General features: G+C 41.7%; 1 protein-coding gene across 2 annotated transcripts in view; it reads left to right on the top strand.

The window, feature by feature from the left end:
- LOC141113204 (probable ATP-dependent RNA helicase DDX60) overlaps nt 1-14,404 on the top strand; it is a 477,260-nt gene that overhangs the window by 67,219 nt on the left and 395,637 nt on the right. For both annotated transcript variants that reach the window (XM_073606185.1, XM_073606175.1), the window contains exon 7: nt 5,825-5,953. In XM_073606185.1, the coding sequence (XP_073462286.1) occupies nt 5,825-5,953 (129 nt within the window). The remainder of the gene's footprint in view (nt 1-5,824; nt 5,954-14,404) is intronic.

Raw genomic sequence — 14,404 nt, 5'->3', positions numbered from 1 at the left:
ACTGTAGCCAGTGGGTTAGCAGCAGGCGCATGCATGCGCGCCCCTAACCCGGAACAGGCTGGATGACGTGCATGTATGTGATCCAGCCTGCCTATGCCAATCTGTCGCAGTAAATGTACTGAGGGTGGGCCACAAGCAGTTAAAGGGGAAAGCTTGGGGGTGGTAAAAATGCAGTGTAAAGTAACATTCCACTGTGTCTTATGATCATTAGCATTAGGCTCCTTTCACACGACAGGTCTGATCAGATCTGCCTGTTCATTTTTCAGGTGGACCTGATCTGACCCTCCATTTACTTACTATAGAGCGATGAATGTAAACAAACACCCGCCTACCTCCAATCCAATCCGCTTTCCAAAACGGAAAGAGATCTGTTCACCTCATCCTTCCCGATCAGATTGGAGGGCATTTGGCTGTAAACTGACAGTCGGTTTGTTTATACCAGCCACCCTTAGAGCAGAGAGGGCTGCGTCCGTGTCCACTCTGCATAAGCTGAATGGACATGGACCTGTCATCTGCCCACTTCGCTCAGCGGGGGATCAGCAAAAAGGTCCCCAGCTGAACATGTGGATTCTGCCCCGCTTGAAAGAAGCCTTATGATAAAATACAGCACAAGTTAAGATCATCAGCATTATGATAACACACATGTATCAGTCAGAAGGTGCTCTATATTGGCTGGCTCAGTCACAGTGTGTTACATGACATGGCTGTTGGCATAGCTCCCAACTGTCCCTTATTTCGAGGGACTGTCCCTGAATAGGAGCAATGTCCCTCTGTCCCTCATTCCTCCTCATTTGTCCCTCATTTTGGTCTGATCTTTAGAGTTGATAATAAAATGCACTTTTTGTCTATCAAAAAGTGTTTTCCAGCCCTAAACCTTTCATCTGATTTCTAAATTGCTGCATTTGTAAATTCCAAGAGCCAATATAAAGGAATAGTAGTGGTAAAAAAAGCACTTGGGGGTTTAACCAATCTTGTTTTTTTTTTGTACAATTCTCCTTTAAGGGGGCGTGACAAGGATTGTGTCCTATGCCTGAATACTTATTCTGATAAGTGTCCCTCATTCCCATCTCAAAAAGTTGGGAGTTATGCTGTTGGGTGCTGACCTTGTTAACTTGCTGACTGCAGTCTGTGTGTTATATCATCATAGTAATACGGTGTATCATCATAGTCACCCGGGCACCCCTGTGCAGCAGCCACAAAGTCCTGCTCCTTGTCAGCTGCCTGCCGCTGCCTGCCCGCCTGCCTCATATAAGCCTCTCGGGCTCGGCTACTGAGTGTGAAGCTAAGTAGAGCAAGATCACTCCACAAGGGAAGGCAAAGGGCAGCCGCAGTGGCAGGCAGCCGGGACTTGAGCAGCCAGCAACATGAGCAGTGGGTGTGGAATGAAAAATGGTTGTGGAATGAAAGAAAGTCCCTCCACTGCTCCCACCATCACATCATCAGAGGGGCCCAGAAAATAGTAATAATACACCCCCCAAGCTAGTAGGAGCAGCCAAGCAGTGGTGTAATTTAGAAAGCCCTCTTTTCTTATTATTCTGCACTGAACTGTCGATTGCTGAGCCGAGGCCAGGCCTGGTACAACAAGGCCGGTTGTGCTGGCTTATCAGCGGCCCTGATTCTAATCAGTAATTAACAGAACTGAAGTGCATTTACCTAGCAAAAGTATACAAAGACAGTCCTAACTTGCTATAACAGTCCCAGGTTTATCACACTGGCCAGTGATTGATGAAAAAGAAAGTTGGTTGACAGAGTTGAGAAAGTTGGTTGAAGAAACCACAACAGTTCCTAGCAGACAACAAATTAACATATATGATGTTAGTCTCTCACCAGTCCCAGGGCATCCTCTTCTCGGTCTCTGGCCACATGCCAAGTCCAGTTATAGTCAGACAGGGTTATACGTACAGTGCCTTGAAAAAGTATTCACACCCCTTGAAATTTTCCACATTTTGTCATGTTACAACCAAAAACGTAAATGTATTTTATTGAGATTTTATGTGATAGACCAACACAAAGTGGCACATAATTGTGAAGTGGAAGAAAAATGATAAATGGTTTTCAACATTATTTGTGAAACGTGTGGCGTGCATTTGTATTCAGCCCCCCCCCCCCTTCCCGAGTCAATACTTTGTAGAACCACCTTTCACTGCAATTACTTTTTGGGTATTGTTCTAACAGCTTTGCACATCTAGAGAGTGACATTGTTGCTGATTCTTCTTTGCAAAATAGCTCAAGCTCTGTCAGATTGGATGGAGAGAGTCTGTAAACAGCAATTTTCAAGTCTTGCAGATTCTGAATTGGATTTAGGTCTGGACTTTGACTGAGCCATTCTAACACATGAATATGCTTTGATCTAAACCATTCCATTGTAGCTCTGGCTGTATGTTTAGGGTCGTTGTCCTGCTGGAAGGTGAATCTCCACCCCAGTCTCAAGTCTTTTGCAGACTCTAATGCCGCGTACACACGGTCGGACTTTTCGACCGGACGGGTCCGACAGATTTTCCAGCGTACTTTCGACGGACTTTTGACGGACTTCCGACGGACTTTCTAACGAACGGACTTGCCTACACATGATCACACCAAAGTCTGACGGATTCGTACGTGATGATGTACACCGGACTAAAATAAGGAAGTTGATAGCCAGTAGCCAATAGCTGCCCTAGCGTCGGTTTTTGTCCGTCGGACTAGCATACAGACAAGCGTTTTTTTTGGGTCCGGCGGAGTTACGACGTAAAGATTTGAAGCAAGTTCCAAATCTAAAGTCCGTCAGATTTGCGACTGGAAAAGTCCGCTGAAGGTCCGGTGAAGCCCACACGATCGGATTGTCTGCCGGATTTGGTCCGTCAGCGTCTGTCGGACCAGTCTGGTCGAAAAGTTTGACCGAGTGTACGCAGCATAACAGTTTTTCTGCTAAGATTGTCCTGTATTTGGCACCATCCATCTTCCCATCAACTCTGATCAGCTTCCCTGTCCCTGTTGAAGAAAAGCATCCCCACAACATGTTGCCACCACCATATTTCACGATGGGGATGTTGTGTTCAGGGTGATGTGCAGTGTTAGTTTTCCACCTCACATAGCATTTTGCTTTTAGACCAAAACTTTCAATTTTGGTCTCAACTGACCAGAGAACCTTCAAAGCTTTTTTTATAACCTAACCCTGCTTTAAACTTCTCCACAACTTTATCCCTGACCTGTCTGGTGTGTTCCTTGGCCTTCATGATGCTGTTTGCTCACTAAGTTTCTCTAACAAACGTCTGAGGGATTCACAGAACAGCTGTATTTATACTGAGATTAGATTACACACAGGTGGACTCTATTTACTAATTAGGTGACTTCTGAAGGCAATTGGTTCCACTAGATTTTAGATGTGGTGTATCAGAGTAAAGGGGCTGAATACAAATGCACACCACACTTTTCAGATATGTATTTGTAAAAAATTATGAAAACCATTTATCATTTTTTTTTCACTTCACAATTATGTGACACTTTGTCTTTGTTTATCACATAAAATCCCAATAAAATACATTTACGTTTTTGGTTGAAACATCACAAAATGTGGAAAATGTGAAGGGGTGTGAATACTTTTTTCAAGCACTGTAAGTTGCTCTCTCATTCAATCCTGCTGAGAGTCCCTTTTTTTTCCTTCCTTACAAGTGGTGGGAGTGCTCTTTAGTACAGTCTGATCTCACCAGACACCCAAATCATACCCTCCCAGAGAGAAGGTTCTCAGTTTCTTTCCTTCTCTAAACTCTCACCTGGGTCAGCTATGGCAGGGATCCATTCATCCTGTGGCAGCAGCAGCTCAGTCTCCTTCCTGCACACCTCCTTGCTTCCTTCCTTCCACTCACATGCAGCATTGTACAGAGTATGAAGGCAACAGCAGTGTCTGATCATCCTTCTCCTGGGCAGCACAGCCCCAGCAAACTCTGGCAAAATGGTTGCAGCAGCGCATGGTCCCCACAGTGTCTTCCTCCCTGCATTCTACAGGCTGGTGGCACAACAGAGCTCACTTTCACCAGCAGCTCAGTTAAATGTCCCTTTTGGAGGAATGGAGTGAACGGTCACACAGGTGATGTTAGTAACAAATCACCGGGATCACTCAGAGACTTCCTGCCAACCTCTATGGAATCATAAAACGTTATTCCTCAGCTGTCCTGTCACTAGCGAGCAAGATTCGGCAATGTTTGAGGGAGTGTTCCCACAGAGTTTGGAGCGGTACTGACTGAACCAGCTGGAGATCGGCACCTGTACTTCATTATAGAGCCCAGGGGTGGCTCCAAAGCGTGTTTAGAAATAGTTTAGCTACTGTGTCACACGCTCTGAGGTGAGCGCATATGCTTTTGGGGGGGTCACTGGAGTGCACGGAAGCATGGTTTTGCAGTTACACACATTGGATGAGCATGCTGGATGACACCATTAATGGACACTGTGTTATAAATTTGATATTTTACATCCATCACTTATGAACATTCATTTATCAATTTTTTTGGAAATATTGTGCACTTTTGCAGTATATGTATGCACTTTGGTTCCAGCGTTATTATCTATGCACGCTGCACTTTAATAATTAGTTTTTCATCACGGATTGTCACTTATGAATTATTGTTCAGTATTTATTAATATTTTTTTTGTATTTGTCACTCATAGATTTATATTTGAATTATACACTTTGGATACATATTTATTTTATTTTTTTCTAGCGCAACGCATTTATTTATTTATTTCAAGTGTGGGAAGATGCACACCAACATCTTAAATGCTGATGGATGGTTGAAAGTTGGAGAGAAGTTCTCCTGGAAGATAGTATTTAGGATTTCTGCGAGAGAGAGTCCTAGATATTTGAGTTTGTCTTCCGCCCATTTGAATGGAAAGTTCAGTTTTAGGTTAATAGGTGAGCCAAGGGGGGATGTTTAGTGCCTCGGATTTTGAAAGGTTAATTTTGTAGTTGGAAAGTTGAGAATAACGATCTTGCTCATCTAGATCACCTAGACCTAGATTGGAGATTGTTGTTTCTGGACGAGTAAGAAAGAACATCAAATCATTAGCATATGCTGCCACTTTACACTGGGATTCAGTCATCTTCACCTCTTAATATCGGTATTCAGTCTGATGCGTCCTAAAAAGGGCTCCAGGATTAATATGAAATTAAGTGGTGAAAGAGAGCAATCCATTTGCCATTCACCAAAGGGAAGTCACGCAAAAGAGCCGCATTTGCTTTAACAGCTGATATTGGACGGTCATATAACTTATAACACATTAATCCACTTCATCATATTACCCTTATCCCGATGTCTAAAAGCTATAAGGTATAAGGGTCCAGCCTCTAAATTGAGCGATCGCTTTTATAGGCATTAATCCACTCTGACATAGATGCAAAATCTAAGTGACTGCCAATATGGATCAAAGAATTATACCAGATAACTCAAACTGACACCATAAAATGGAATCCAGGTAAAAATCTGTAAAATCCTGAGTGAAAACATTATCAGTCTGTTTGGTGGTATGCTCTTTAAGATGAATGACTAAAGCATCTACTGTAGGCGGAGACCACCATTTGTCAATTAATGCTCTTGGAAAAAGAAAGCAGACCTCTATATTATTAGTAGGCAGAAATCCACAGGTTTATTCCAGTCCTCATGAAGTACAGATTTACAGAGTATAATAAGAAGGTCTTCCAAGTCTGATTTCTATAAGACCCAATGCCTGGAACAGGAGGCTAATCCCCTAATTGCAGGGTGGACCAAAAATACATATGTAAAGCACCGAAACAAATAATCTAATGTATATACAGTATGTATGTAATATTTTTTTTGTATGTGTTATACAGGTGCAGGAATGCATTTCTCTACTGTCCACAGTTTTTAATGAGAATTGTGATGTGCGTTTTGCAACTTGTGTTTTTTCATGCTCCTTGGCACTGAGAATACATGCAAGAACAGAAAACTCCCATTATCAGGTACAATAGTATTACCTAACCTATTTCTGGCAGTTTAGTTTACATGTAATGTCAACAATTTACCATATAAATTGTGTATTGACTAAGTCTTTGTTCACACGAGCGGCTATTCACTTCTTGGAGCCAGAGCATTAGACATGGTTGGTACACTTGAATAGGGCATGTTTAGTATTGCCTGACAAAAGCGACATGCTGTATAAATTTGATGCGCCATGAGGAGACTATGGCAATATACAGTGCATCCGGAAAGTATTCACAGCGCTTCACTTTTTCAACATTTTGTTATGTTACAGCCTTTTTCCAAAATGGATTAAATTCATTATGTTCCTCAAACTTCTACAAACAATACCCCATAATGACAATGTGAAAGATGTTTGTTTGAAATCTTTGCAAATTTATTAAAAAAAAAAACAAAAAAAAAATCACATGTACATAAGTATTCACAGCCTTTGCCATGACACTCAAAATTGAGCTCATCATCCGCTGATCATCCTTGAGATGTTTCTACAACTTGATTGGAGTCCACCTGTGGTAAGTTCAATTGATTGGACATGATTTGCAAAGGCACACACCTGTCTATATAAGGTCCCACAGTTAACAGTGTATGTCAGAGCACAAACCAAGCCATGAAGTCCAAGGAATTGTCTGTAGACCTCCGAGACAGGATTGTATCAAGGCACACACAGATCTGGGGAAGGTTATAGAAAAATTTCTGTAGCATTGAAGGTTCCAATGAGCAAAGTGGCCTCTATCATCCATAAATAGATGAAGTTTGGAACCACCAGGACTCTTCCTAGAGTGGGCCGCCCAGCCAAACTGAGCAATCGGGGGAGAAGGGCCTTAGTCAGGGAGGTGACCAAGAACCAGATGGTCACTCTGACAGAGCTCCAGCATTTCTCTGTGGAGAGAGGAGAACCTTCCAGAAGAACAGCCTTTACTGCAGCACTCCACCAATCAGGCCTGTATGATAGAGTGGCCAGACGGAAGCCACTCCTCAGTAAAAGGCACCTGATAGCCCACCAGGAGTTTGCCAAAAGGCACCTGAAGGACTCTCAGGCCATGAGAAACGCAATTCTCTGGTCTGATGAAACAAAGATTGAACTCTTTGGCCTGAATGGCAAGTGTCATGTCTGGAGGAAACCAGGAACAACTCATCACCTGGCCAATACCATCCCTACAGTGAAGCATGGTGGTGGCAGCCTCATGCTGTGAGGATGTTTTTCAGCGGCAGGAACTGGGAGACTAGTTTGGATTGAGGGACAGATGAATGCAGCAATGTACAGAGACATCCTTGATGAAACCTGCTCTAGAGGGCTCTGGACCTCAGACTGGGGCAAAGGTTCATCTTCTAACACGAGAGGGACCCTAAGCACACAGCCAAGATAACAAAGGCGTGGCTACGGGACAACTCTGCGAATGTCCCTGAGTGGCCCAGCTAGAGCCCAGACTTGAACCCGATTGAACATCTATGGAGAGATCTGAAAATGGCTGTGCACCGATGCTCCCCATCCAAGCTGATGGAACTTTAGAGGTCCTGCAAAGAAGAATGGGAGAAACTGCCCAAAAATAGGTGTGCCAAGCTTGTAGCAACATACTCAAAAAGACTTGAGGCTGTAATTGGTTCCAAAGATGCTTCAACAAAGTATTGAGCAAAAGCAGATGTAAATTTTTTCATTTTTTATTTTTAATAAATTTGCAAAGATTTCAAACTTCTTTCACATTGTCACTATGAGATATTGTTTGTAGAATTTTGAGGAAAATAATGAATTTAATCCATTTTAGAAAAAGGCTCCAACATAACAAAATGTAGAAAAAGTGAAGCGCTGTGAATACTTTCCGGATGCACTGTATACTGTACAGTCAAGTCCACTGGTAATGGTAATTTGCCTGTGGATGGTCGGGAAACAGTAAAAATGCAGATCAACTGTCTGTTTTCACTGCGCCTCTGACACTTGTGTGAAAGAGGTTTAAGGGGGTCTATAAAAGTTTTTTGCTCTCATTTATAGGCTCTTGCTTGTAACTAAAACTACAACATCTAGGTATTACTGTTACAGCTACAGTGATACTGGTTGAGTTTTTGGCTATATCCTGGACTGTTGGTTGTTGCTTTTTGCACAAACCAGAGGTATATGCTGGTATCCCTGTATTTGGTAGCATAAGGAGTGTCTGGGATTACCATGGACAATGCAAAGAATTTTGGACTTTACTGACTGCCAGCATCTAATAAATGAATGTCAACCTAGTGATTAAAGACAAGATATAGCAGCACAGTATTGAATTAGTTAGCATATGAGGCCCGGTTCACACTGGTGCGATGCGAGAACACTGCAAATCCACTGCGGGTTCCCGCATCGCACCGACTCGCATGACAGTTCACACTGCCATATGCGCATAGCTGGGGAGTGTCAATACATTGTAACAACATCCCCAGTTCAGCTTGCATATCGCACTGCGAACTGACAGTTAGGACATGAATAGGATCGCATATGTGTGAACACATATGCGATCCAATTCTGGTCCGAACAGAAAAAAGGGTCCTGTGCATGTTTGGACCGAATGTGGTGCGATATCAGCCATACTATTTGTATGGCTGATATCGCACTGCACAGACATCGCATGTAATGTGAACAGCAGTGCGCTGCGAATTACATGCGATGTCTGGCATCGCACAAGTGTGAACCGGGCCTGAAAGTTAATGGATGGCAATGAAAAGTCAGAGGAGGGTTACAAGTGCGAACTGAAGCAGACGGAGGAGTCTAGAAAGCCTCTTTATATGCACTCATAAGCACAATAAAAACAAAGGTAGTTTTACACTAGTTATACTTAAAGTGGGGGTCCACCTATCTATCGTTTTTTTTTTTTTTTAGTTCATTCACAAACTTTTCTTCTCAGCATTACATACTCACATATTGTGTGTAATATGTCCGCCTGTGTCAGATTTCGTCGGAAAGAATAACTTATATTATTCACTGCAGGCGGTTTCCATCTTCATTGTGGGCATTTGAAGCCCACAAGCATTTATTTCCTGGATGTGGTGAATGCTGTGCTCCCAGCATTCACTGCTCGTTCCCGCACATGCTCAGTGGCATCCTGGGAAGCCTGAGACTAGCTCCCAGGAGTCTGGGAGAGGCTAGAAACACGCCTACTCCCACGGGAGGAGAACCAGGAAGTGCAAAGAAGAATAGAAAAAGAAAAGGTAATTACGGCGATTTAAATTTTTTTAAATGGCATGTCAGCATCTAGGCAAGGAAGAGAATACATACAGATATTGTTCAAAATTTGGGTGGAACTCCGCTTTAAAGTAAATCTGTCAGAAACCTAGCTTCTCAAACTAAGAATGTGATGCAAAAAATATCTGACCAGTGGTATTGAGATCACATGTCAAAATGATCAGTAAATGCCAACAGAGAAGTTCAGGAGCTAGGAGCAGTGGCACCAAACTTGTGTTTACAAGAAAAATGTATATAAATTAAGTGTCCCGTATCTTGATCTACTAATTGTTTAGACATGCTGTTTTTCACTGAAGGTAACCAATAGTTCTGCAGTTTTTCGTCATAGGCTTCCTTTAAGCTACATAGAATGAAATGTATATACAGTGCCTTGAAAAAGTATTCATACCCCTTGAAATTTTCCACATTTTGTCATGTTACAACCAAAAATGTAAATGTATTTTATTGGGATTTTATGTGATAGACCAACACAAAGTGGCACATAATTGTGAAGTGGAAGAAAAATGATAAATGGTTTTCAACATTATTTACAAATACATTTGTGAAAAGTGTGGCGTGCACTTTTTGTAGCTGCTGACTTTTAATAAACAAAAAAAGCCTGGAACTCTGCTTTAAAAAGCAGCCCATCAGTTATAACCAGCTCCAGAAGTGGGATTTGGCGGTGGCCTGGTATAAGTGGTCTCACCTGGGGTTGAGGCGGGAGACCTCACAGGGACCATGGGGAGGAAGCAGTCACGGAGCAGGCCTGACGACCACTGCACAAAGGCTTGATGTAAAATATGTGCATATTTGGCATCTTTCAAATTCTGTGTACCAAAAAAATATAAAAGATAAGTGAATGTAATGATGTTATTAACAGTAAAGAGACCACTTATACCAGACCACCGTCAAATCCCACATCTGGAGCTGGTTATAACTTATGGGCTGCTTTGTAAGTAGTGCAGAAATTTGCCTTTTCCTTTACCCTTAGGGAAAAGTGCACTTTTTTAGATGGTTAAATTGTTGCATTTATTAATTATTCCACTATTTTATAGTTTAATTCATGCATCCAACTCCTGACGATTGGCAACAGGCCATGAAACGCGTTGAGTATTCATCCAAGGATGCCAAATTAAGCTTGCTCCAATAATTGCAATAAATCATCATGTTTATCATCTGTATATATTATATGAATTATATATCCATTACTTTTATGTACTTACATAGTTACATAGTAGGTGAGGTTGAAAAAAAAAGTCCATCAAGTCCAACCTGTGTGTGTGTTTGATTATATGTCAGTATTACATTGTATATCCCTGTATGTTGCGGTCGTTCAGGTGCTTATCTAATAGTTTCTTGAAACTATCGATGCCCCCCGCTGAAACCACCGCCTGTGGAAGGGAATTCCACATCCTTGCCGCTCTTACAGTAAAGAACCCTCTACGTAATTTAAGGTTAAACCTCTTTTCTTCTAATTTTAATGAGTGCCCACGAGTCTTGTTAAACTCCCTTCTGCGAAAAAGTTTTATCCCTATTGTGGGGTCACCAGTATGGTATTTGTATATTGAAATCATATCCCCTCTCAAGCGTCTCTTCTCCAGAGAGAATAAGTCCAGTGCTCGCAACCTTTCCCCATAACTAATATCTTCCAGACCCTTTATTAGCTTTGTTGCCCTTCTTTGTACTCGCTCTAAAACCAGTACATCCTTCCTGAGGACTGGTGCCCAGAACTGGACAGCATACTCTAGGTGCGGCCGGACCAGAGTCTTGTAGAGTGGGAGAATTATCGTTTTATCTCTGGAGTTGATTCCCTTTTTAATGCATGCCAATATTCTGTTTGCTTTGTAAGCAGCAGCTCAGCAATGGCATTGCATGCCATTGCTGAGCCCATCATTTACTAGTTCCCCCAGGTCCTTTTCCATCCTAGATTCCCCCAGAGGTTCTCCCCCCAGTGTATAGATTGCATTCATATTTTTGCCACCTAAATGTATTATTTTACATTTTTCTACATTGAACCTCATTTGCCATGTAGTTGCCCACCCCATTATTTGTTCAGATCTTTTTGCAAGGTTTCCACATCCTGCCAAGAAGTTATTGCCCTGCTTAGCTTAGTATCATCCGCAAATACAGAAATTGAACTGTTTACCCCATCCTCCAGGTCACTTATGAACAAATTAAATAGGATTGGTCCCAGCACAGAACCACACTACCCACCCCTGACTATTCCGAGTACTCACCATTTATCACCATCCTCTGAACTCGCCCTTGTAGCCAGTTTTCAATCCATGTACTCACCCTATGGTCCATGCCAACGTACCTTATTTTGTACAGTAAACGTTGATGGGGAACTGTGTCAAATGCTTTTGCAAAATCCAGATACACCACGTCTACGGGTCTTCCTTTATCTAGCTGGCAACTCACCTCCTCATAGAAGGTTAGTAGACTGGTTTGGCAAGAAGGATTCTTCATTAATCCATGCTGATTACTGCTAATGATACCGTTCTCATTACTAAAATCTTGTATATAGTCCCTTATCATCCCCTCCAAGAGTTTACATATTATTTATGTTAGGCTAACTGGTCTGTAATTCCCAGGGATGTATTTTGGGCCCTTTTTAAATATTGGTGCTACATTGGCTTTTCTCCAATCAGCTGGTACCATTCCAGTCAGTATACTGTCAGTAAAAATTAGGAACAATAGTCTGGCAATTACTTGACTGAGTTCCCTAAGTACCCTCGGGTGCAAGCCATCTGGTCCCGGTAATTTAGTAATGTTACGTTTCTCAAGTCTAATTTTAATTCTGTCCTCTGTTAACCATGGAGGTGCTTCCTGTGATGTGTCATGAGGATAAACACTGCAGTTTTGGTTACTGAAGCCCCCCCCCCCGATTCCCTCGTGAAGACTGAGGAGAAAAATAAATTCAATACCTTCGCCATCTCCCCATCCTTTGTAACCAGATGTCCTTCCTCATTCTTTATGGGGCCAATATGGTCTGTCCTCCTTTTTTACTGTTTACATACCGGTACTTAACCACTTCAGCTCCGGAAGGATTTACCCCCTTCCTGACCAGAGCACTTTTTACAATTTGGCACTGCGTCGCTTTAACTGCTAATTGCGCGGTCATGCAATGCTGTACCCAAACGAAATTTGCGTCCTTTTCTTCTCACAAATAGAGCTTTCTTTTGATGGTATTTAATCACCTCTGCCGTTTTTATTTTTTGCGCTATACACGGAAAAAGACAGAAAATTTTGGAAAAAAATGATATTTTCTACTTTTTGTTCTAAAAAAATCCAATAAACTCAATTTTAGTCATACATTTAGGCCAAAATGTATTCGGCCATATGTCTTTGGTAAAAAAAATGTCAATAAGTGTATATTTATTGGTTTGCGCAAAAGTTATAGCGCCTACAAACTTGGGTACATTTTCTGAAATTTTTACAGCCTTTAATTTATGACTGCCTATGTCGTTTCTTGAGGTGCTAAAATGGCAGGGCAGTACAAAACCCCCACAAATGACCCCATTTTGGAAAGTAGACACCCCAAGGAAATTGATGAGAAGCATGTTGAGCCCATTGAATATTAATTTTTTTGTCCCAAGTGATTGAATAATGACAAAAAACAAAAAAAAATTACAAAAAGTTGTCACTAAATGATATATTGCTCACACAGGCCATGGGCAAATGTGGAATTGCACCCCAAAATACATTTAGCTGCTTCTCCTGAGTATGGGGATACCACATGTGTGGGACTTTTTGGGAGCCTAGCCACGTACGGGGCCCCGAAAACCAATTACTGCCTTCAGGATTTCTAAGGGCGTACATTTTTGATTTTACTCCTCACTACCTATCACAGTTTTGAAGGCCATAAAATGCCCAGATGGCATAAAACCCCCTCAAATGACCCAATTTTGGAAAGTAGACACCCCAAGCTATTTGCTTTGAGGCATGTTGAGTCCATGGAATATTTTATATTTTGACACAAGTTGCGGGAAAGTGACAATTTTTTTTTTTTTTTTTGCACAAAGTTGTCACTAAATGATATATTGCTCACACAGGCCATGGGCATACGTGGAATTGCACCCCAAAATACATTTAGCTGCTTCTCCTGAGTATGGGGATACCACATGTGTGGGACTTTTTAGGAGCCTAGCCGTGTACGGGGCCCCGAAAACCAATCACCGCCTTCAGGATTTCTAAGGGTGTAAATTTTTTATTTCACTCTTCACTGCCTATCACAGTTTCGGAGGCCATGGAATGCCCAGGTGGCACAAACCCCCCCCAAATGACCCCATTTTGGAAAGTAGACACCCCAAGCTATTTGTTGAGAGGCATGGTGATTATTTTGCAGCTCTCATTTGTTTTTGAAAATGAAGAAAGACAAGAAAAAAATTTTTTTTTTCTTTTTTTCAATTTTCAAAACTTTGTGACAAAAAGTGAGGTCTGCAAAATACTCACTATACCGCTCAGCAAATAGCTTGGGGTGTCTGCTTTCCAAAATGGGGTCATTTGGGGGGGGTTTTGCCACCTGGGCATTCCATGGCCTCCGAAACTGTGATAGGCAGTGAAGAGTGAAATCAAAAATTTACGCCCTTAGAAAGCCTGAAGGCGGTGCTTGGTTTTCGGGGTCCCGTGCGCGGCTAGGCTCCCAAAAAGTCCCACACATGTGGTATCCCCATACTCAGGAGAAGCAACAGAATGTATTTTGGGGTGTAATTTCACATATTCCCATGGCATGTTTGAGCAATATATCATTTAGTGACAACTTTGTGCAAAAAAAAAAAAAAAAATTGTCTCTTTCCCGCAACTTGTGTCACAATATAAAATATTCCATGGACTCGACATGCCTCTCAGCAAATAGCTTGGGGTGTCTACTTTCCAAAATGGGGTCATTTGGGGGGGTTTTGAAAGGTCCTGGCATTTTATGCACAACATTTAGAAGCTTATGTCACACATCACCCACTCTTCTAACCACTTGAAGACAAAGCCCTTTCTGACACTTTTTGATTACATGAAAAAATTTTTTTTTTTTGCAAGAAAATTACTTTGAACCCCCACACATTATATATTTTTTTAAAGCAAATGCCCTACAGATTAAAATGGTGGGTGTTTCATTTTTTTTTTTCATACAGTATTTGCTCAGCGATTTTTCAAACGCATTTTTTGGGGAAAAAACACACTTTTTAAAATTTTAATGCACTAAAACACACTATATTGCCCAAATGTTTGATGAAATAAAAAAGAT

This window comes from Aquarana catesbeiana, linkage group LG01 (genome assembly GCF_042186555.1).
Source record: "Aquarana catesbeiana isolate 2022-GZ linkage group LG01, ASM4218655v1, whole genome shotgun sequence".
Lineage (NCBI taxonomy): Eukaryota > Metazoa > Chordata > Amphibia > Anura > Ranidae > Aquarana > Aquarana catesbeiana.
This window is presented reverse-complemented; position numbering and strand designations above follow the sequence as displayed.